Genomic DNA, 24,548 nt, shown 5'->3' on the forward strand with positions numbered 1-24,548 from the left:
TACATAGGTAAAGTGATGGGTGAACCAGGGAATTGATAATTCACAGGTGGTTCTAGCAATGCATCCCCTTCCCAGGACCTCCCTCCATAATCTCATTTAAGAACAAATTTAACTGCCAGGCTGGAAACATTGCTCATATTCAGGAGCACAGACAGGCAACCAGGAGGATTTTTAGCCAACTAATACTCAGATCAGCTGAATGGCTTCAGGGAACAAGACATCCCTGCCCAAGCTGACCTCCACCCAGCCATTGTTAGCTTCAATCTGATGCCTCACAGAGGTCTCGGTGAAAAGGAAGGGGCCAGAGGAATGTGGCTGTAAACTGCTTCCATCAGTGAGAGGAAGGGGAAATAAATTCTGAATGTGTCTTAAACATATTTAAAAAGAAAAGTAGTGACGTATGCGAATGTTGAAAGGTAGGGGTTAGGAGAGAGATTTGAATTCAGGTATGGGAAAAGAGACAAAATGGAGCTATGAAAGGATCAGGAAGGGTGAAGTTCGAGTCGATCAAATTGGGCAGAGTAGGGATCTGAAAACAAAGAGCTGAGTCTCTTTAGCTTGGAGAAGAGGAGGCTGAGGGGTGACCTCATCAATGTTTATAAATATGTAAAGGGCGAGTGTCAGAAGGATGGAGCCGGGCTCTTCTCGGTGATGGCCAATGACAGGACAAGGGGCAACGGGTGCAAGCTGGAGCATAGGGGGTTCCACATTAACATAAGGGAAAACTTTTTCACTGTGAGAGTGACAGAACCCTGGAACAGGCTGCCCAGAGAGGTTGTGGAGTCGCCTTCTCTGGAGACATTCAAAACCTGCCTGGACGCGTTTCTGTGTGACCTACTCTAGGTGGTCCTGCTCTGGCAGGGGTGTTGGACTAGATGATCTTTCGAGGTCCCTTCCAACCCCTGACATTCTGTGATTCTGTGTTTCTGTGAATTCCCACCTGACTGGGCCACTGGGCAGTTAAAGCAAACCCCATCTGATCAGAAAGTGAAGTCCCACCTGTGCTTCTGCCTACTTGGAGCAGAGGCAGTTCAGGTCTGGTGGCTGATGTCAACACGTGTCCATGTCATCTGAGAACTGTGCTGAGCAAAGCCACAGGCAGCTTAAGAGCATGTGAACTTGTGCATCTTTTCTCATGAGATCAGCAGAAGCTCAGGGCTACTCTGAGGTTTTGTGACAGATACCCAGCTGGATCTAGGTGAGCTTATCCAGTAGCAGGTGGTATGAACTAGCATTCAGACTGGTACTGTCCCACGTGGATGTGACTCTGTGAGTTAGCATGTGCTTGGGGGTCTCTGTACCTTTCTTATCTTCAGAGTGTAGACACACGTGGATACGTCCATACATATTTGTGATTAGGCAGTATCTACACAAAAGTTCTCAGTGTTGTATAATACTAAACTGTTGAACTTTGACAGTTAGGAAGGCATGTTCACAAAGTTATAGTAGTTGTATTATCAGAATACAGTTTCCACCTGAGTACCTGCCTGGAAGACACTAACAGGTACATGGTTGTTTTCTGGTGGCTGAGACATTAAACCCAGTAATTTATTTTTTTCCAAGGTGTATGATCTCACCATGCAGTCAGAACTCATAACGCATACATGTTGTTTTACAGTGCTACAATGGGACAGTGATGCTAAAGATGTACATTTATTTTGTCATAATATCACATATAGAAATACTTTTCCAGTTATATACACCTATTATAACACAGTGTGAATTTCTAATTTTAATGTTGCTTTTACAATACAGAGGAGAAAATTAAACAACAAAAGACGACTCCCACTGAGAAGTCAGGTAGGAACAAGTCATTCTCTCCTGATTTATGGGCAGTGGGGGGAGGGGGTCTTAAATATTATTCAGTACTCACCTAATGTAGTACATTTGCATTACGATCTTTTACAGTATTTTGAAATATGTGACTGATAACATTTTCTTAGAGCAGATCCAGCAGAGTGGCAATTGCAGATACCATTCTAAGAATAGTCTTTCCAATGATGAAGCCAGGTCAAAACATTTCAGCTCTTGGGCTGCTTGTTCCAGCCTCTTTGCCAGAGCTGGGCTAATGAAATGGGGTGTAGTGGTAAGTCAGATCTCTGAAATGATCCCAAATATCCTTGTAAGGTATTGCTATTTGTTTTTTCAACCTCAGATCTTTCAAGTGACAGCACAGAGACCAGTACCCTAGTAGGGAGTGAAGCAGAAGGATGAATCACCAGTTGGATTAGGAATTTGGATGGGTCTTAAACTGACTTTCTCATGGGAAAAATTCATTTGGAACTAATTTTAAGTCTTAGCGTATTTTCTATGATTTAGACTTTGTAGGTTTTTTTAATAATAATGCTGACAGAAAAAAATCAGGTAATACTGATTGTTACAGAAGTCCTGAAGGGTCATCCAAGGAATTAGAACATTCTCATCATTATTGACATTCAACACAAAGTTGTTTTGAACGATTTTTCTAGATGTCAGCCTCTTGATTTCTGCTGGGGGTAGTCTTGTTCCAAACAAAATGAAAGATTGTCAAATCTTGGACAATGATGCCAACAATTGATTTTTCATTTGATATGGTGATAATGGTGATGATGAGGAGGATTAATATTTTCAATAAAATAAAATGCTGTTTTGTTTTAAGCTGAATATTGCTGGTTACTACCTCGTTTCTATTCTTATTTCATATGTCTTTTCTTCTCTACAGTAGCAGAATAGATATTGTACAGAATAGTATGGTTCTGTCTCTAATTGTGAACATTTATATAATTTGTGAGTTTATATTGCTTCCTATAAGAACTCTCATGATAACCTATCATTCTACTATGAAGTGATGTTTTACAGCGCTCTATTGGTTATCCAATAAAAGTACTGTTCTGATAGTCTTTATCTGATCATAAAGAGTTGTAGCTTGTTCAAAACCACATAAATTATGTTTCTGTTAATAGAATTGGAGAAATTACTGCTAAACACTTCAGTATATTTCTAACCTGAACTTTTAATGACTTAGCAATTACTGATAGGCAAACAAGTCTGGAGAATGAAGAAATAACATTGTTGAATTTACAGAATTTTCACACCTAAATTCACAATTTTGTTTTTAGGGTAATCTAAGTTTCACTCTTAGTTTGTGAGCAAAAACAGAAGGCTCAAACTGTGGTTTAGCAGTGGCTGGAAACAAATCTGCCAGAAATAGCATGACTTGACTACTTTTTGTAAGATTTGTTAGAGTCATGTGCTTGCCGAGCCTTTTTCCTGCTTGTTGGAACCAAGCTGAAAAGGCACTATTTCAGGTTGGCCAACTTAACATAAGCCACTGCAGAAATAACTCATAAGTTTTCAGATCAATACCTTGAAACAGGTAACCTCAAACAGTGGGTAAGTCATCCCATCTTTCTTTAACAAACGTTTTGTAATTATATGAACTAACCTCTGGAGATGACTAGTGGTCTCCTGACTAAAAGTGTAGACCAATGTGTTCTTCATGTTGCAAATCAGTTGAATCCCATCCAAAATTTCCAGTCATCTGCTGACCAGTCTGGAGCTAATTCTGATTTACACTGTTACACAGGGAGAAGAAGGTCCTGGAATAAATAGATGTGTTACTATGTTAAATGACAGGATACAGCACTATTTCAGCAGGTGCTGATAGCTAGTGGGAGTTGCAAAGGTCTAAACACATTAACGCCTATCTGCATTTTAGGCGCCTGAATTCTCTGCATCTTTAGATGAGTGGGGGAAGCTAAGACCAAGAGAACTGACTGGCATAAAAAATATTTGAATGTTTAAAAGAAAAAAAAAAGTATAATATATTTTCTCTTTATATATAAGTGTTACAATTTACCTTCTTTTGTCTTCTGTAGTCCAGGCAAAGTCAGCAAGTACGTGGTACCTACCTTGATCAGAAAAAATCCTGTAAAATAGCTGGATATGTGTGGCTTTTTTGACTTTAATATATGGAAACTCTCTCTTAGCATTTTCTAGTTTTGCTTAAAATTATGGTGTCTGTATCACTATGCCTTCCATTACTTTTCTTTAACATACTGTCTTGTCATTGCTATTTAAAAGTCCATTTGACATAACCAATTGCTTCAGCACAGGAGTCAACTCATTCTATGTTTCCAATATCACATCTCAACAAAAAAACTAATACAGGAGTGACGAGCTTTTTAAAAATCTCTGTTAACAATCAGTTGGGTTCAATAAATACTCTTGTTGAATTGAAAAGAGATTTTCTTCACATTTTCTTTCTGATCATATATTTTAGTATAACTGTGTCTAGAATTTTTCCCAGACAAAAAGAACTGAAGAGTCCATACATTAACTTACCGTACAGCCTGCTTGTTAACTTCCCATAACTTCATACCTTCAGCATGCAAGATAAACCGCAAAAGTAACAAAAATTATAATCAGTCAAGTCCGCAAATACTGCCACACTCAAAAAAAAGTCCAGATATGGGAAAAATATCACTCTTTACTGATATAAGTTTTAATTCACACCTCACAAAACTGTTTTCCATTTAAAATTCCCTATCATGTCTTCATCTCAGCAATTCCTGGCATATATCTTCATCTGAAATCACAGTTGCTAGGAGTTCAATTATTCATCTAAGTAGCAAAAGGGCTGAGACATATTGCCCTTTTTTCACGGGCTGCCTACATTTTCAACATTTTCAAGTTTGCAGCCTACCTTTGTGTCTTTATTGCTCAAAAAGAAACTGATGCACAGCTTTATACCTGTGGGAAACATCACCTGGAAAGAAGGCCAGCATAGCTGTCCATTGATTCCCCAGCTCTAAAATGTATTGTGTTCCCTATTTACATGTATTTGGCATAGCTGCTACTATGCTACAAGATCTGTGGTGGGTTTTTTTTTTTTAATTCCTTCAAGCAGGTGTTGTATCAATTATGCAGTGCTAGACCTTGTTTTTAAAACAAGGCTTCTTCACCTTTCCATTTCACATTTCCAGCAACCTAACATAAATACTCATTTTTTCTGGTAATAATTATGAAACAGAAAGGAGAGCAGGAGAAAAAAAAAAAACACATTTCCTGCCAAGCAATGCTAGAACTCTCTAATTTTCCACAGTTAAATATAATTTATTTATATGGAATAGGATGTGTTCAGGACTTCGGGGATTCAGCTCCAGTATGTCTGAATCAACAACACAAAGGTTGAATGAATGGTTGCTGAGTTTGTTCTGTTCTCTCCTTTCAAACAACAAAAATGGAGAGTAGATACAAATTACATTTCAGAAATTGAGAAGAGCCCCTTTCAACTGACTTCTTCATTAAGATATATGCATAACTCTTAATAACATTAATATTAGCTATATGTGTGGAGCTCTGTGCAATACTACTAGACTTTGCTATTTAGTGGCAGATCCCTCAGTCGATAATGTCTTAGTAACTAGTCATGTGTCTTTTTGCCAAAATAACAGCATGAGAAAAAATGAATGTTTATTCCTGAAAAATATACATGCAATCCTTCTTATTTAAAAACAAACAAACAAACAAACAAAAAAACCCCATACAAAATGTAACTTAAAAAAATTATGACAGTTTTTTATTCTGTTTCTTTTATCTAGAGCATGAAGCAGTCAGACATGAAAAAGGTGTTCTACCTACAAAATCAGGTAAGCACTCTTCCATTTTATGCATTCATTACTTTTAAAACTGTTATTTAAAGAAATTGCAAAATACAATTGCATATGACTGATGTCAAAATCATGACCCTGTGATCTATTTTGCTGTATAGAATGGCTTTGACGTATCATACCATAGTTAAGGTAGCACAGTACATATTTGCAATGCTGGTTGTCATTTTCTGAAGGTATATATATATATATCAAAGGTCAAACTTCTGCTTCTGTAATTCCACTGACGTCAAAGAAATTATGCCAGCAAAGAATTTGAACTGCTTTCTGAAAGTGCTTGCTTTAAATCACCTAATTTTGCTAATTATTTGTGCATATCTGCCATTTATTTGGGCTTCACAGTCTTCCTGTAGGAGTCATCTTCTCAGGACTAGTAATAGTTTAATTTTTGTCCATAGCAGGTATTATACGATAAACTATTCAGGTCATGACCTGGCATTATCCATCTTCTATGATAAATGTCTCTGCATATCATAGCCTCTATGCAGCCTCACTTGTACAAGATAGAGTAAAAATGCTTCAGGTAGAGGAAACAGCAATGTTCAGTTTCACTGTGAAGCAATCACCATGGGTTTCAAAAAAGTCTTCTCCGCGCTGCTCTGTGAAAGGAAATAAATGAAGAATTTAAAATCTTATTGTTTGTATTTTTCATCCTTAAGTCTAGAACAGCAATTATCATGTGTAGATGAGAACATCCCTACTATTATTATCCATCATTAGATTATTATTAATTACTGTGAGATTATTTAAAATTGTGCTTTGATATGTAGTAAATACATAGAACAAATAAAGCCATTCTCTATTATAACATTATTATGCTGCACCTAAATGTTCTGACCGTTTTTCTTTCCTCTTTTTCCTTCCCAGACAAGCTGAAAAACACTGCAAGTATGTGTCATGTCTTGTTTCCTATGGAATATAAACCTTCCTTTCAGATGCATGTTGTCTCAGTTTGCATTTTTGCAATTTTGTCATGTTAGGTAATGCTATTTTCTTGCTTATACTGCAGATAATCTTGTAGTCTGTCTGCTTAGTAACAGCTGAACACACCAAAACTAAGTACATTTATAATTTAATATTGTGAAGCTGCAACATTCAAACACTGCTTGAAAATTATACTTTTTCTAAAAGTAAAGTAAATTATGCTAGTAGCATAATTGATGCTCTGGCTATTTTAGATGAATGTAGACACATGATTTATCTTTATGCAAATATATTGTTTATTAAAAATTTTAAAATGGCATGTAGCATAACTGAATTAGACAACCTTTTCAATACCACCTTTACCATTTGGAAATCACTTATTTCATTAATTCACTAAGCACATTCTTGGCCTTATTCAATACAATTTTTTTTCCCATACTTTCATAAAAACTAAATTAAATTAAAGAAGAGAAAGGAATATTTCCATTTTAGATTAGTTTTAAGGAGGATTCAAGGGGAATTTCTAGCATAACAAAATCTTCTACTGAAGTCATTGAATAAAGCCCTTGTTAAGGCCATTAAGACTTCTGAACAGATAAAGACTGAGATCTATGCTTATTGTGGCAAGTCATTACACATTCCATACTGCAAATCACAATCAGATAAGAATCAGAAGGACAGTGTTTACACTGCATGCATAGAATTGTGAAAATGTTGAAGTACGGACCTTTGCAGATGAATTAGTCGTAGCTTCTTTAGCATAGCATCTCTGTTTTCTCTTTTGTACTGTGCCTGGCACACCAAGACCAAAACATGTGTTATTCTGATGCAGAGTAATCTGCACAGAGTGTCCAAAACCGAGGTCAAGCTCCTTGAAACACAGCCCTCTTCCTGCTACATGTCAGAAGCTGACAAGGCAAGGCAAACTGATTCCATTAAGCTTCCTAAATTACTCTCCTATATTAGGTGCTTGAAGTTAGACAAGATGAATACTCACTCTTAAAAAATCTTGTCAGAAGACACAGTGCTATTCTGAATCCCAGCTCCAAAGGGAAAAGGGGACATGAAGTATCTGAAATGTGACAACACTGAAGGATCTCCCGCAATTCTGAATTGTTGTCATTGTTATCATTGCAAAATTATCACTTCCTCTGAAGCTATTGGTGAGGTTTTCCAATTTTGCCAGTATTTTAAGTAAATTTTCCTCTATTTGATTTTGTTATTCAAATTTGTTCAGTCTTGTATTCACTGGATCTGTTCACTGATATTTTATGTCTTCTGCACTGATTTATCTGAGACCCACTGATGGCACTGTCTATTATTAACCATCAGAGATTGACTAATTCCTTATGTTTTCTGTAATAAGGATCATTTTAACCCAAAATCACTGTCTACAATACTTTTTTGTCAAGAGCTATATTACCCTGGCATATTGTGAGTAAAAGGAACAGCCAAGATATTTTCCCTTGACCTTTACAGAGGGATGTTTGTACCGCATTCTTGAGCTTATATCCTGCTGCTTGAAATGGTTATAAATGTTAATAGTGCCTTTAGAAAAAGAAAATGAAAAAAAAAAAAAAAAAGAAAAAACAGTAACAAGTAGACCTTTGATCATATACAAAAGTAATTCTATTTGCATTGCCTATTTTGAGCTAACCATCCTTGAATAGATCTAGTTCAAGATTTTAAGCACCAGAGATATCTATTTTAAATTGTTTCCACTCAAAGAAGAACACTTTTTTGGATCACTGCTTTCTTTATTTCTAGATCTCTATACAGCTTTGCTTCATACATTTCTCAGCCAGCTGTACAGTATGCTTACCATAACATGAACATGGCTATCATGTAATTCAGCATGAGATGTAGACATGGACACAAAATACTGACTGATTTTGGAGTTCAGGTCTAGTAGGAATGTAAAATAAATCCATACGTTTATCCTGGACCAAATTTATTCACACATTGTACCCTGTGCAGTCATACTGTAAAAGTAAATGGAGTTTAAATCAGTAGAGAGATTGTATCATTAAGTAAATGACAACAGAAACACAAGGTTGAGTTTGAAAAGTCCCCAAATTAACAACAAATACACTTTTATAGTAAACTGTTACGCGAATTACCATTCAAATATAAAAGCAATCATTTTTAACAGTTCCTGTTTTAGCATACATGAGGGTCTTTGACAGCAATTTATCCTATAACAAATCTGAATGTGTAATGAAACTCAATTTTGAGACTCTCAAATTGTGAGACATTACCTTGAACATAGGACAAAACTGGTGGTATTTCTTACTCATGCAAGAAGTAACGCCAAACTGCATTCTCCAATCAAGGGGAAGAACATGTAGGCTGATATTTCCACAAAACCCTAAGCATTAGCCAAACTCTGTTCCCATTTAGTTCTATAATGAAAGTCCCATGATAGTGGTAAAGTATTTCCCAAAGCCCTCAGAGTAAGTGGAAGTTGGTTGATGCATTGAGAGGAGAAAATGGCCCTTACATTACATACACCACAGGGTCAAACTAACTGCCTTGCAGGTCAACAGTCTTCCAGTACCTCACTGGCTAAGGGAATCAATCATTAATCCTAAATTAGAATATAGGTATATAACTGGGCCAGCCCAGATCCATCAGTCAGACAGCTCCTCAGTAAAGGAGTAAGAGCATGAACCCCTTTCGTAGACTAAGTGACTCAGACAAATCTTTTTTTTTTTCTTCTTCTGAAAATGAGAAGAGGTATTAATCCATGGGTCACAATGCAGTAATATATCATCTTTCAGCAACTATGAGCATGATAATGAGCAGAAATGTAAATATTGAAGGACTTAAGCATGTTGGCATTCAATAGCAGCAAAACTGGCCTTTGCTGAATGCCTGTGTTGCCTAAATACTGAGCATTGACATTTTTGAGCCTCCTCATGATGAATGAGGACCTGAATGAAAGTTTTCTGGGATGTGTTAGTGAAAATCATGCTTAATTGTTCAGTCTTCCTGTTGAAAAAGCATTGACTGAAACATTTGCACCTCAATGTGAGCTGTAGAACCTCATGTTCATTTGAAGCCAAAACTCAGCACGAAGAAAATACAGCGATAATTCAATCAAAGGAGACCCTGAAATGTTTTGTAAGCATATTTCTGTCTTATACAGCTCTAGGTTCAAGGAATAAAGGTTTTGCTTGGTTAGTAAGGGTATTCTCTTTCCTTAAAATCGTGTTCTAAAACAAAACTGGGACTAATGAAGTAGTGATGAGCAAAAAATTCTTGGATTCCAAATCACAATTTAATTCATTCTTTTGATTTTAAAAGACTAATGATGGGTTACACGGGGGAATTTCTGTCCATTTGAATTGATCGATTTTCATTGATTATTATGGGTGTTATAACAGCATGGAAATATATGTCTCTTGTGCTAGGTGCTGTGCAAAGATGTCAAAATTTTTCTAGCTCTCATGAGCTTTTGCTCTTAAAGGGCAAGGCAAAGTGATAATACAAGAGAAACAGTTATACAGGGGTGAATGCCTGCTATTCAAGGTCAGTGTCAATCTTTAGTTAGGATGCGTGGATGATAAGGAGAGGTAACAAGCTGAATACATTTTTTGGAAAATAGCATAGTCAGCTGTAACCTTGAATGCACATTTTAAAATAAGTCCATTTACACATTTGCTTGCTGGAAAGCACTGTGTTTGCATTTGCAGGAACCATTGCATGCTGGATTATAGTACTTCAAAGAGTGAGACACACAGATTTCAGCATGAAATTCTGTGCATACGCCCATTGTTAAGGCACATTTCTTTGCAAATTAATATCCTGCAGAAAAGTTGCAGATCAAAGAGAGTATCTATTTAAATGGTTACTTGCCTTGAAAAAACATGGTACTAAACCTCATATTCTTTTCGTTCCCCCCCTTCCTCTTAATTTCTGATTATTTTCCCGGAGAGCCGACAGGTGAAATCCCAAGAGCAGGTAAATATTACATTTCTCTGGTATGTCTTACGGAAATAATTAATGAACATACCAGTGTTGATTAATACATACTGTTCATCAACAATGAACAATACTAATGTAAACCCGCTTTGGTAGACTGACAACATTGCACCTATGCTGTTCTCTACCAAAGGCTGTTCTGATCAGCTGGTTATGTTATTTTGACCTTTCATCTTCGGCAGCAAGTTTTGGTGAACTAGACACAGGTGATCAGCACTGAGCAAGCTAGTGTTAACCAGATAACATGTGCACCAGAAGACCTTGAACAAAGTGTCATTACAACTGGTTGGATGATGTGAAGTGAAAATGAGCAATTCGAAGGCAGCCTGCCAGTTTTCTGCTGTAGTCAACAGGGAATACTGAAATGGGCTCAGATGCCTGAAGCAATACACCTTACTTAATTTCAATCTGCCTTGTTGAATGGAGTCACAGACCAAATGTCTGTGTTTGCAGCTTGGGGAAAAGGATGCTGAAAAACAAAAAAGCACATGTTCTAAATGAATGTAGAACTGGAGAAAAATAAACTAAATAAAATAAATCAGAATCTGCCACTGTAGGGCTTCAGAATGGTCACGTTTGGTGGTTCTAAAGGTCCATCTAGCTCCATATTCTGGCACAGGAGGGGAGGGGTATTTGTTTCAGGTGACTGAGATTGCTTCAGGAAAGATGGTAAGAAGCAGGCAACAGGCAGAAGGTTCCTTCCCTATTGCATTTTGGCCATCAATAATTAGGGAATTCTGACAGTAGTCAGGGAATTACAGAATTCTAGTGCCTATAGCCTTTATTAGATGTTTCCAAACTACTCTACAACCAGCAATATCAAACAATTTCCAACAACTGTTCAGAAAACACAGAAATGCTACTGCCACTAAGGGCGACAGCCCCTGTTGTAATATCAGATTCATTGTATACATGCCATGAGACACATTTACCACAGTTATTATTCCAGGGAAATTTCTAGGGACATCAGCTTTGTGCAATTTATTTATTGTAAAAGCCCCATATTTCTGATGCTTGTCACTTAATGTTTCCTTACAAATCTTTCTAGCCATGAAAAAAACAAAGACAGCTAAGGAAAAAGAAGGTAGGAATTTACTCTTTATGTAAATATATATGTAGAAGATCACAATAAAAATAGTATGAGATTAACATTTTGCATGTATTGCTATTTGAAACAACCCCTAAAATATCTGTGTTAATTTTCAGAGAATTTTACTTGAAAACTCTAGGTAATAATCTATTCAGCAGTCAGTTTACCGACCTTGAACTGTGCTATTTTTTCCTCTCTAGAAAAAACGATTGAGAAGAAACATCTGAAAGATGAAAAAATCAAAGGTAATAAAGGGATTAAAATCTCTGCAAACAGCGATGAAAATGTAAACTTTAGGTTTTCTGGAAAGAGGATCTTTGTTAGTCTTTCTAAATATGTGCAAGTAAGCCGAAATGATGAAATTGTGCATAAATCTCCAGTAATTGAATGTCTGATGGCTTCTATGCATGTGAGTATCAAGGATTACATCAGCACATCCAATCTGGCTGCAGCGGTGCCCTGCCTGTGACCCTCCCTGGATGGCAGAATCTTAGCTTCTCGGCAGGGTCCTCCAGTACTGCATCCACAGATTAGTAGGATTAGTCAGCCCCACTTAGTCTCCTGATATGCTCCCTCGTGAGGTAGTGCAAAGTTCATCTCCATAGCTTGTATGATGTTTTAGATCACCAACAAGAAGCACTTTTTACACATAAGATAGAATTCTTAGTAATATTCTGACTAACCTGTTGGACACAACACTGTGTTGTTTCCCTACAGCGATATACAGACAGAGAAACGGTTTCTGCTATACCTCTGAAGATAATTAATAGCAATAAGCTACACTAATGTATTAAGTTATTTGTCTGAGACATAAATGTCTTCTCTACATTGGTTAAATACAGTGACTTGCATATAAACCTTGTATATTGAAAACCTGCAACCTCAAAGGATAGCAGTTAGTTGTACTGGTATAAGTTTGTTAAACTAGTATCTATAAGCAATTTGCTTCTATGGTTTTACTAGACATAAAACTTGTATGTTTAAATAATTTACTAGGAAAGTCACAGTTAAAAAAACCCTGGTTTTTAGAGATTCTGAGTTGATTCCAAGAAACTAGCATATTTCTTAGAGAAATTTAAATATTTCAGCCTGAAACTGGAGATTCATTTGTCATCTGTTTTTTTCTTTAGGAGTCCCACCAGTAAAAGAAGCTCCACGACATCATAACCTGACGACAGGTACAAGATTTTCCTTTATTGTAAAGGAACCTCCTTTTCCTTTCCAAAATTTGCCTTTGTGTTTTTCAGATTTTTGTTGTGGTTTTTTTTTTTTGTTTTGGTGTGGTTTCATTTGGTTTGGTTTTGTACAGATCACACTTGCAGTCTTTTCACATCTCTTATTCAAGTCTAGAGGACAAGATATGAGGCAAGGCAGGTAAATAAAATCCATAAATATTTTTCCTGTGAGGAAAGATTTGCTCAAATGGTATGGCTTTACCACCATCCTACATTTTAAAACATATATTCAGCTAATTGCTTTATAAACCAAGTGGCCTGTAAATAACTTGGCAATGCATTTTTTAAAACAAACGTGTTCCTCATAAAAAATCTCTTCCATAACAAAGCTGCATAAGGAGAAGTATGTTCAATTTATTTTCTCTCACATTAATAAATATTGTCTCCCATCACAGTATGCCCTCCACCCCAACCCCCACCTCCAAAAAAAAAGGTGAATAAAGGTAGGGCATCTTAGGAGGAAATCTCCCTGCATTGTGTTATCAGTTATCTCCATGTTTTTTCTAGTTTACGGTAAAATTAAAAATATGTTCCAGATTCTTGACTATTATAAATTAATCCCTGTGACTTCAGTGGAACTGCACTGATTCATGACAGACAGGGGTCAAAGTCTTTAATCTCACCTGTGAGGTGTAATTGGTTTACACAGAAAATATGAATGAAATACTAACATGGAACCTCCCAGTACAACTTTGTTGTGTTCAACTACTGTGGAAAGAAATTCACTTCTAATCATCCAGATTGTTTTGTGGTATACGATTTTTTTACCTCTGTTACTATAAGTAGAATGCTTTAGTCCTATACACGTGATATAAAATGTGTAATATACGTGGTTATATGTATCTATGTATTTAGAAATAGCTGTCTATCTATATATATAAACTTAATTTTTTTGAATAGTAATAAAAAAGATAGGTAAGTATAAAACAAGTACAGAACAATCTGACATTAAGGAAAACAAAATGCAAATTAAATGCCAAGATCAAGCATCCATATGTTAGCATGCATATTTGTATGAAAATATTTGCACAAATGGTTCACAAGTCTTTGGTGTGTGTATATATATACTAAAACTCGTCTGCCAGTGGACTTTCTCCTGCACACAACACTCCTGCAAAGTTTACATCATTCAAAAACTGTGTTGCTGTGGCCTTCATTTACAGTAGTTGTTATGATTGGTTAATTTAATTTCCCAGATCATAAGCAGCTCTGTGCAAAGAGTTTTTAATAACTGGCTTTCAAACAGAACTTATTATGTAAGTATTTTCAAACTATCCTTTCTCCACTGAAAAGAATAACTTAGTTTTCAGACAGTGGATGAAAAGTTTCCAGAAGAACATCAAAGTGATTTCTCCTTATGAATGTTGTTCTCCCGTATTTGCTCAAATTGAGAATTTAAAAGTTGAGACCAAGTCCTAGGTCATACACACTTGAGTTGGAACTTGATAGCTTTTGCCTGTTCTGTTTGCAGATGAAGCCAGTGCATTTTCCCTAGTGCGATGAATACTAATATCTTTTGCTGATAAATGGAAGTAGAAAAGGATTTACACATTCTGAGCTAATCTAAAAATTTAAATAGTAAATCTCCTTTCAGCTTTCAAAAGCTGAATAGAATAGATTCATGCGTTCTTAGATTTTGATCAAGGTCCTTCAACCTTTCCCTGATATTCAAAAGCAATCAGATAAAGAAAAATAAGCAATTTAAAAAGCTGTATATATCTTCAATTTTAGAATGTTCCACATGTAAACAGAATTTTAAGCAGTATTGTACCTTTAATAAACAATGGTGATATGTGCAGTAGACACTAAATTTCACTCCCCTCTAGAGCTGCAAGCAATTGTTCAGAATTCTTTCGGCTTCTTTCTCCTGTCCTAAATGTCAAAATTGACACATGTACCCAGACTGAAACTGACCCACAAAAAATTAAAAAATTCTTGGAACTCCTTTTTTTTTTTTTTCCTCTAACAAATATATTTGCAAGCAAACAGAAACAGATTTTTTGACACTTGGAGCAAAATTAGAGTGTGCAAATTCAGCTCTGTGGTGAGGATTATTTACTATACCCTTTATATGAGCAGCTGTATACTTTTATTTAAGTCTTAGTTTGTTTTAAGGCTTATACCAGAGTACGAAAATCAAAATTAAACAACAGTTGATTATGTTTATTGCAATTACCTTGTAAATGTCAGCATTGCTGAAAACTCAGGAAACAATGTGTGTTGCGTTTGTCGTGCAGTAAGTTGAAGAGGTTAATGTTTTTACTGTGCTGTTATCTAAGCCCACAGATGTGCAAATGTGGCAGAAATAAAGAGAGGTTATGATGGAAGAGCATTAAAAGTGAGAAATAATGAGATTGACACTAACCCCATACAAATTTCTTTTTTTAAATTAGAGAAATGTGTGGATTATTCTCAAAGTCAACAGAAATCAAACTAGACATGCTAACTTCCATGTAAATAGATGTCATAAATAAACTTATGTAATTCATGCATCTACCTTCATACATTTTTAAAGATTTAAAACTTTCTTGGACGTGAGAACTTCCACATTTACTGTCTAGTTGAAGAGTTGTACCTCCGGGAAAACTAAAATTATCATTAAGCAGAGCTGGAACACTGTTTATATGAACATACTGTGCTAGCACTTTTACAAAAAAACCCACATTTCTCAGCTAGATTTTTCCACTGTTTCTGCAGTGATAGAGAGCAATACAGTTTCGCAGATGTTTTCTAGCATAAAGAGGAATCATTTCATCATATTGTCAGCAAAAGATATGCAGCAACCCATAGTGATCACCACATGAAAAACTCAGCAACTCCTGTGGATGAATTCACTACATGTCTGTATTAGCAAGTGGGGACTGGTTTATTACTGTAAGGTTGGTTTACTGCTTTGCACTTTCTGTCTTCGTGTAATATATTTTCCAATGCAAAGATGATTTCCAAATCTGCAAAAGCAGAAAGTTCTATTTAATGTGAGATTTGACACAAGAGCAATTTGGGAGACCATCGAGAATGTTTCCTCTGTGCTAAGGGAACATAAATTTGTCAGCAGTGCAATGTGTAAGATTTTTTTCCTTGGATCATTATTTTGAGAGAGAATGAGACCACTTTTATTTTTTATTTGGTTCTGAAGCATTTGAAAAGGTTGGAGGAAAATATAATCTTTTTAATTTTTCTGAAGTTGCAGGTTTTGTCAATTTCATTAAGTACAAATATATTGGTACTCTTCTATAAAATAGAAGCATTGAACTACTTTAAAAATAATGCACAATATTCAAAAGAGAAGACAAGAACATCACTGCAGGACAGGTAGCTCTTGTCTATATGTAGGTGATGAACTGATAGATTCTCATCTAAAATCTGTAAGAGATAAATCCTGAAGATTAACGAGCAGAGAGAGTCCTTGCCAATGAACAGCAAAAAACACTGTTAAAAATACAAGGTCAGATCCAAAACATTATCTTAGAAGATTTTAACGTCCCAAACAGTCTGTCAAAGAGGTTCCACAAAGCTTATGGTTTCTACCTCCATAAGGCTCCTTCCTCTGCAAGCACATAATTTTTGGCCCTTACATCGCTGGTTTTGAAACAGGGAAAAGTGCTGGTTTGGTGTCTAGTTCCTACAAAAACTTCATTAGGATCCAAAAACTTGATTAACAATTCCTATCTACCAGACATGTTTTGAGTACAACTAATTCATCAGCAACATCAGGCCCCTGACAAAATGCAACTTTGTAGTCATTGTGTTCTCTCCAAGGGATTTAGCTGACACTCTGTCAGAGCCCTCTTCACCTGGACAGACTCAACTTTATGCCTTCCACTTCCCAGGAAGGCACAAGAGCTGCTGAGTTACAGAATAGTACGGGTGGACCACCAGCTGCCTGTTTGTCTTGAACTTGCACAATTCCAGATCCATTAATACAAGAGTCACTGGTACTGGAGGTTGATATACAAGATGAATCTATTAGATATAAAGGTCTGTTTCTGTTTCAGAAACCTCTTTATGTAAAATATTTCAAAATGGTTACTGGATATAATTTAGAAATAATTCTGAACTAATTCTTATAATATCAGGCACATCTAATAAAGTAGGTAGCTAGCTCTTGTGGCTCATGCACACGTACAGCATTAAGATTAATATCTAGAGAGCTTTGCAGACCATAATGGAGAGATATTTCCTGTTGTCATTGGAGAGCTGGTTTGTGAACATGACTTCAAATATAGGTGCTGTGATTCAACCTAAATCTTGTCAAAAGTATCTGAAGTCTATTCTAAATCTTGGTCCACAAACGTTGTTAGACCTCTCCTATTAGAGTTGGTAATGTGCCCACTGATCTTTGGAATGGTTGTTTACATCAAACGTGAACGAGCAAAATTCTACCAGGGAATACCCCAAGGGAAAACTGAGAGTCCAAAGAGAGATCCTGGAAATAAAGTAGGATCTTTGGCAAAAAAAAATTAGTCGAAGGATGAGCACAAGTTGACAACAGACAAGATAATCAAAAGTTGGGGGGTTTTACAATTAATTCATGAATTGATTACTTCTCATGTTAAGCCTAAAAATGATTTGCCTAGTGAATTATTAGATAAACACCTATGTTTTTTATAAATGTAGGGATAACTTTGTCTAACTAAACAGCGTATGAAAGTAACAGTCTATGGAAAAAAAGACTACGAAAAAAATATATTATAGCATGCTGGTTTAGATCCAGTAATGAGAATCTGATTTGCTTAACTTTGAAAAATGAATCCAATTAGTAATGTTATTTATGCCTCTTGGACAATGATTTCATTCTCTTCCTCTTAACTGGGTCAAAAATTTTGCTAAAATTAAACTAAGTTGGCTCCAAGCATTTATAAATAAATACTATATTTGTGCCACGTCAAATGAAAAAAAAAATAAATCTCAGTATAAGTCTCTGAATGATTTTGCCACAAATGAAATATCAATACCTCGTATCTTAATACTTCTCATTCTTAAGTTGGTTTTGCCCTTTAATTTGACTGGTATATCTTCTTAAATCACACTGCAAGAAAAGAAAAGTACATACTGTATATTACCATGACATATCTCATAGAAGCAAAGTTCTTTACAAAATACAATTCTTCAACAGTTTTCTGAGTCAGAGATTATTATGTTTCAGATAAATGGCCGTTTCTTCAAATCCTTCTTAAACTTTAGGAAACTTTTCTTCTAATGGGGACATTGCTTAGACGAGAAAGCTACTGTTTTACTTTACATAGATTTTGTTTTTAAACATTTATCAGCTGAAAAATGGGCATTCTGATGTTCTGACCACTGCTAGGGAAGGACATTTTTATCAGTGAATATCCCACACTAACTCAGCACTAACTGCTTTATGAACAACTATATCACCTCTTCCTAGTGATCTACTGTGGCCACCATAGTAATCTCCTGCTATATAGTTAAATTTATTGTATTTTCTTAAAGGAACAGTTGTTTGGCTGGCTGGAGACAGAGTTCATGTTTCCAGATTATCCTCAGTATAGTTATATCCAATGGACATATCATAATTACGTGATACAATTCTTAATTAGTGAGACCAGAACTGACAGTAGATGCTGTGAAATATTTTAAAGAAGCCAGCCTATTGAGCTCCTACAGTTTCTGTTTTTCCTTGTTCCTGGAACTGTGCAAATTCAGGGTGAGGAATACATTTTAACTTAGCTCCATGTTTCATTGTAAGTAGCACACAGGCACAAATCCAATCCCCCAAGACATGAACACTTAAATAAGAGCACATTTGCACAAGTTCCATGGTCAACGAAAGAAGAACTTCTCTAATGGGTTACTCAGCCCTTTGAAATCTGAATTCCCTCCTAGCATTACGTCGTGTGTCTAGAGCTAAATTCTGAAGGTCTGTGTCTGACGTTAAGCAGGATTAATTTGGGCTTATCAGGGTTTGTCACTAGCATAGTTCTTTCTATCTCTTTCCTGAGTTTTTATTGTCATAAAGCAGTGCTGCTTCTCCCACCAGAAAAGTTCTCACTGAGGAAGATAAATGTGTACACATAACGCTACACACATCAAAAAAAAAAAAAAAAAAACAACCCAAACCCATTATTTAATAAAGATTTCAGTTAGAATGATAACTGAAATGAAGAAAGCACTTCTATCATTCAAACACCAGCTTCACTTCATTAGTTGCTTAACTGTCTTATCATTCACTGCTCCTCTCCCCTCCTCTCTCTTCTCCTCCCCTCTCCTCCTCTCCATTCTCCATCCCGTGCCTTGACAGGTGAATAAATTTCTGATATTAACTTGCAGTTATTTGGCATCCATTCTTGTTAACATAATAAGATCCTTGATTGTTTTTACCTTCTTCTTTGGTTTTATACATTTTTTGTGTGCATAAATGTATTTGCATGTAAAGTTTAAACCAATCTCTTAGTGACTGACAGTTCATTAGAAACAATTATTTTAATGCAATATGTTGTAATTACGTTAGTTTAACATTCCACAGGAATGAGTCGACAGAGACCATGTCACATCACCATGCCTAAGGCATGTGATCATCACACAGTGCATCCTGTCAAGACATTGCCATTGTTTATTGAGCAATAGCAATAAAATCCAATTCAACATTGTTGCCCGCCAAACATCACTGTAGTCTCATGTAATTACCGCTGCAGACTGTGAAAAAATTGAATGGATTTTAAAAGACTTTGGATCAGGCCTGAATGAATTTTTGGTCCCTTTTAAATATCATTCCTTGAAGAATTCTTTCATTTGCTCCTATGTTTCACTAATAAAATACTTAATGCCAATACCAGACTCCTTTGAAAGCTCAATGCTAGCAAAATTGTGAGGATCATTGCTATGCTTTGTTGAAGTGTCTGTATTATCACATATGTGTTGTACTGTTACATTTGCATGGTTTTACTGTCTAACAAAAATAATGGTTTAATTAATTTTGGGGGACTATCACTTTGGGGAAAGTCACACATGAATGGTTTGTGTGGTTTGTGTGCAGTGACCATGACATGGAATATAACAATTCCCTCTAAACATACAATTTATTTATCCATTAAAACTTCTTACTAGACAATTCAAGAGCCAGATAGCAAAATAAAGATCTTTTTTCTCCCTTAAATGGCTGTTATGTGTCACATTCAAGCTAAAAGATACAAATAATAAATTTCACCTTTTGTTGCAGAAATCAGTTTTGTCAGAATAAAGATGTCATTCATAGAGCTTTGTTGTTATGTTTCAAGAAGAGCACTGACTTTGATAAATATCACATCATAACTGGTTTTAACCAGTTCTGGTCATTCAATCTTATATATATCTATTTACTGTGATGATAATTTTCCCATCTAATGACATTAAATATGACCAGAGTGACCTTTTAGTGCTATTGATTTGATACATTTACAACATGTTCTATAACAAGAAAGTGTTATTAAAGACATGTACTACTGACTTTGTACTGATACTATTTTTGTCCCACTGATTGAAACACTGGTAAAGGCTGGTTTCTTTTGTATATTTAACAAATTTCCTGAGTGAGTTGGGACCACAAACACTTATAAGTAATGGAACAATTTTCTGGGTGTTTTTTGCTCACTGTTGAGCATTATTTTTGAGAGAAGGTGCATTTATTCTTTTAAAGTATAACTATTTTACCTTCTCCAGACCTTGCAGTCCCACAATGCTTGAAAAAGAGCCATTAAGGAGAACACGCGATCTGAGTTCTCCTGGCTGTAATAACAATGTTGTTGTTAGTATTTAACGCTGTTACTCAAACACTTTTCCTATTTGTTTATTAAGTAATGTATTATCTGACAGACCCCCTGTTAAATTGGTTATGAAAACTTGTATGGTCTTTGCAAAGATGAGCAATTAATTGCATCATATCACAGACACTTTGAAAGTAGTTTTGAGAGCTACTTTCTCACCATTCTGCATTTTCTTTCCTTATTCAAGACAGAAAATAAGATGCAAAAGAAGTGTCTTCATGGGACAATTTCTTTTTTTTCTTACTTACACGTTGTCTATACAATGTTAGAAAAATGTCATTTTTATGGGATGTTTTCAGATATATAGAATTGATTTAATGTGGTAGTGATATTTCATGCTTATGTGTGATGGACATATAAGTTTTCTCCTTTTCCCCCCTCCTTCCCACTAAGCATTGTACTTCCTGAGAATGGCAGCAGTGTGGCTGTACAGCATGATCAATAATAAGAAAGGAGTTGAAAAAGACTTAGCAAAAAAAAGTTAAATCTACATTTTAAAGTAAACTGTGTTGTTTTGAATAGCCAGTATCTAAACATGGACCATGTTGTGAATTTAAGAAAACAGTATTTGGTCTCCTGCATAGGCCCTCAGCATTCAGCTTTGTTATTCAGACAAATGGGATTTAATTAAATGTCAGTTACACAGTGTCACTAAGCACAAAGACTTATACATTTGTTTTAGAAAGTGAGAAGGCAAAAATTTGTGATATTTAGCAAGGATTCCACACCACTTCCCTTCCCCACCTGCCTCTGGTCAGTTTGTCATACTGTAATTTTACTGAAATGTTAAGGGATAGAGCCCAAATTCTTTGATAGGAAAAGAAGCAGAGCAAGGGGGAAAATACCTGCTTCTCTTCCTCGCCCTTTAGTAAGTGCAAAAAATGTCAGCTCCCCAGTCATTGGAACAAGTTTTCTTTGTTCTCACGTGATTCACTTTTGATTGCTGAACCGAAACACAGTATGTGCATTCCTGAGAAGCAATCTGAAAGAAATGAGTGCAATTGTTAATATTCTCGTCTTACTCATAATTGCTTACTAATTAATTGTTTCTAATGCTATGATTGCCTGAATTTTTGTGCTTTGCTGAATTGTTTAATTCTATTAGGAAAGCTTCTAAGTGAAGAAATTTGATTCAAACTAGAAACACTAGCAATAAAATTTTTTTCCTCACACATTCCCTGTAATTTTTCCCTAATAACCAAACTGTTATTGCTAAAAGCTATTGCTTTTTAATGAATATTTTATTTGGTGACTTGCTTAAAAATAGCTATCTGAGCCTGATAGAAATGGGATTTTAACCATTGTAACACATAAACAGGAACACCTTTATGTTCTTTAGGATTAGTAAATTTTATTCCTCTGTGAATTTTCTACTCCCTTTCCTTATAAGATTAATTTTTTTTAAGACTATAATGAAAAAATGCATTTTTTTTTTTGTCTGGATCACCATAATTCCTTACACAACACTCATTAATTGCTTGAGTAGGCATTTGAATGATAGTTTGGCAGTTTGAATGGTAGGTACTACACCCAAGTACTCTTCTTTAAAATGATACTCAATTGTATTAACTCAGGAGAATCTTTCATGAAAATTATCACAAGGTCCCTGGACATCCTTGGAGTTTAAAAATATGTTCCCAGCTAGACTGCATACAGCTAAAGAAGGAAATGAAAACTGGTTTTCCCTCTTTAACCCCTGAATTACCAATTCCCAAACCAGACAGGCTGCTTAAGTGTAGCTAGAGTCTATCATCCTTTGGAACATGTGGATCAATGCATTGGAAGCCAAACTGTTTTACAGTGTCCCAGTACTTTGACTTTTCAGATTCTTCATGTCTCTAAGAATGGAGTGCCCTCACATTTATCAGTTTTCTTAAACTACTTCAGCTAAATCAACACAGAAACAATTTGAGAATAGACTGCTTAGGATATAGGGATCTATGAAGTCATAAATGCACAGGACGAAAATGAACAAGACAGTGCTTACCTAGCACTGAACCTTTATAATGTTGCTTCCACTGCAGGGTTCTTTTAATTAGCTGTCAGATGCTTAATAGTCTGTGTCCTGGTGACTGGGCTACTTATGAAAATCTATCCTCATACAGATTTGTCACAGAAGAGGACCCTGGTTGAAGATCACTTTATTCCCTTTGTATGGAAGATTCTGTTGGTGTTCTGTTCAGATTTAAAACTCCTCTCTTTCTAAGCAATTTCTTAGTCCTTCTCTCAACAGAGAAAGATTTGGGATCTTATTGTCACTTCATCTGTGTCTGCTTTCTCATGCTTTGGAAATGTAAATGGCTCAGTGTGAATCTTTCTGCCCAGAGAGTAAATAAAGACTGTTAACCAACATAAGCCATCACAAGGTGAAAAACTAACCACTTGTTAAGCAATATTCCAACCTGAATAGTGTGAAACTTTCTCATACATTGATTCTAATATTCTATACAGATACACATATATTATTGATTTATGCCATATACAGGTGAATTTAACTCAAACCAAGACAACTGTCTCTGCCAGGGATGAGACACAGAGTAATCAATCTATTCGGAGTGGTAAAGGACTTGTAGATGACACCAGAATAGTATCTTTAGTGGGTATGATAGATGTGCAGGTTTTGAAAGCTAGATCTGATTCTGCGATGTACTTGGACGTCTGCGAGGCTGTCTGCTGGTTCTCAGCCAAGTCGATTCTGCTGGTCTAACTTTGCTTTATGTGAATATGTGGAAATGGAACACTATCTAAAATCACTAAAATAACCTTACGGCTTTGGGATTGTATTTTTTCCCTAGTGTCTCATCCCTTACTGGGACTTGTGTCAGCTAGTTGCCTTGTACCTGTTACCTGTTACTTTTTCCATTAGGCTTAACAAGAATAATTAGCAACAAGTAGTAAGTAATTTGCATTCTAGCACTTAAATATTAAAATAGATCCTCAAAGCAAAATTAATAATCTTTGAACAATTACGGTAATTGGGAGAAGAGCCTGAGGATTAGCAGAAAGCAAATGTTGCTCCTGTCTTCAAAAATGGCAAGAAGAAGGACCCAGGGAACTACAGGCCAGTCAGCCTTACCTCAATCCCAGGGAAGGTGACGGAGCAGCTAATCCTGGAAACAATTGCCAGATGCATGAAGGACAAGTTGATCAGGAATGGTCAGCATGGATTCACAAAGGGAAAGTCATGCTTGACCAACTTGATAACCTTCTGTGATGAAGTGGCTGGCTTGGCAGACCAGGAGAGAGCAGCGGATTTTGTCTGCCTTGACATTAGGAAGGCATTTGGCATCTTCTCCTGTAGGATCCTCATAGAGAAACTGATGAAGCATGGGCTCGATGAGCAGACAGTGAGGTGGACCGAAAACCGGCTAAACTGCCAGGCCCAGAGGGTGGCTGTCAGTGGCAGGAAGTCTAGTTGGAGGCCAGTAAGTAGCAGGGTAATTCAGGGGCCAATATTGGTTCCATTTATCATCTTCATTAATGATATGGATGAGGCAGCAGAGTGTACCCTCAGCAAGTTTGCAGGTGATGCAATACTGAGGGGCATGACAGATACACACAGGGCCTGGATGCCATCAATAGGCTAGTTTCCTCCTTTCTGCTGAAGAATTGGAAGCACCAGGAGAGTGCTCTTGCAATTTCCTCACATTTCTTGAAACTAGCACTCTGTAAGAGACGCATGTCCCTTAGAGATCAAGAGCACACGTAAGCTCCATAGAATATTTTTATAACTTATTGGCTATCTATGAAATGTACTTAGCATTTCCTCTTGACTAGCCCTAAACAGCTTCACACAAACCTTCAATCCAGGGGGATTTGTTTGTTTCTCTGCTTTCCGGAACTCATCTTAGCTGTTCTCACTCCAAACTGATTTCCATTCAGGCAAAAGTCATTCAAAATA

General features: G+C 36.2%; 1 protein-coding gene across 1 annotated transcript in view; it reads left to right on the forward strand.

Annotated features, from left to right (window-relative positions):
• Window positions 1–24,548, forward strand: part of TRDN (triadin) — a 200,220-nt gene that overhangs the window by 173,014 nt on the left and 2,658 nt on the right. The window contains exons 33-40 of the mRNA XM_086461253.1: window positions 1,756–1,800; window positions 3,858–3,875; window positions 5,583–5,630; window positions 6,519–6,539; window positions 10,512–10,538; window positions 11,608–11,643; window positions 11,850–11,894; window positions 12,780–12,827. Of these exons, the coding sequence (XP_086317379.1) occupies window positions 1,756–1,800; window positions 3,858–3,875; window positions 5,583–5,630; window positions 6,519–6,539; window positions 10,512–10,538; window positions 11,608–11,643; window positions 11,850–11,894; window positions 12,780–12,827 (288 nt within the window). The remainder of the gene's footprint in view (window positions 1–1,755; window positions 1,801–3,857; window positions 3,876–5,582; window positions 5,631–6,518; window positions 6,540–10,511; window positions 10,539–11,607; window positions 11,644–11,849; window positions 11,895–12,779; window positions 12,828–24,548) is intronic.

This window comes from Leptosomus discolor, chromosome 2 (assembly GCF_034619465.1).
Source record: "Leptosomus discolor isolate bLepDis1 chromosome 2, bLepDis1.hap2, whole genome shotgun sequence".
In the NCBI taxonomy this organism is placed as follows: domain Eukaryota; kingdom Metazoa; phylum Chordata; class Aves; order Leptosomiformes; family Leptosomidae; genus Leptosomus; species Leptosomus discolor.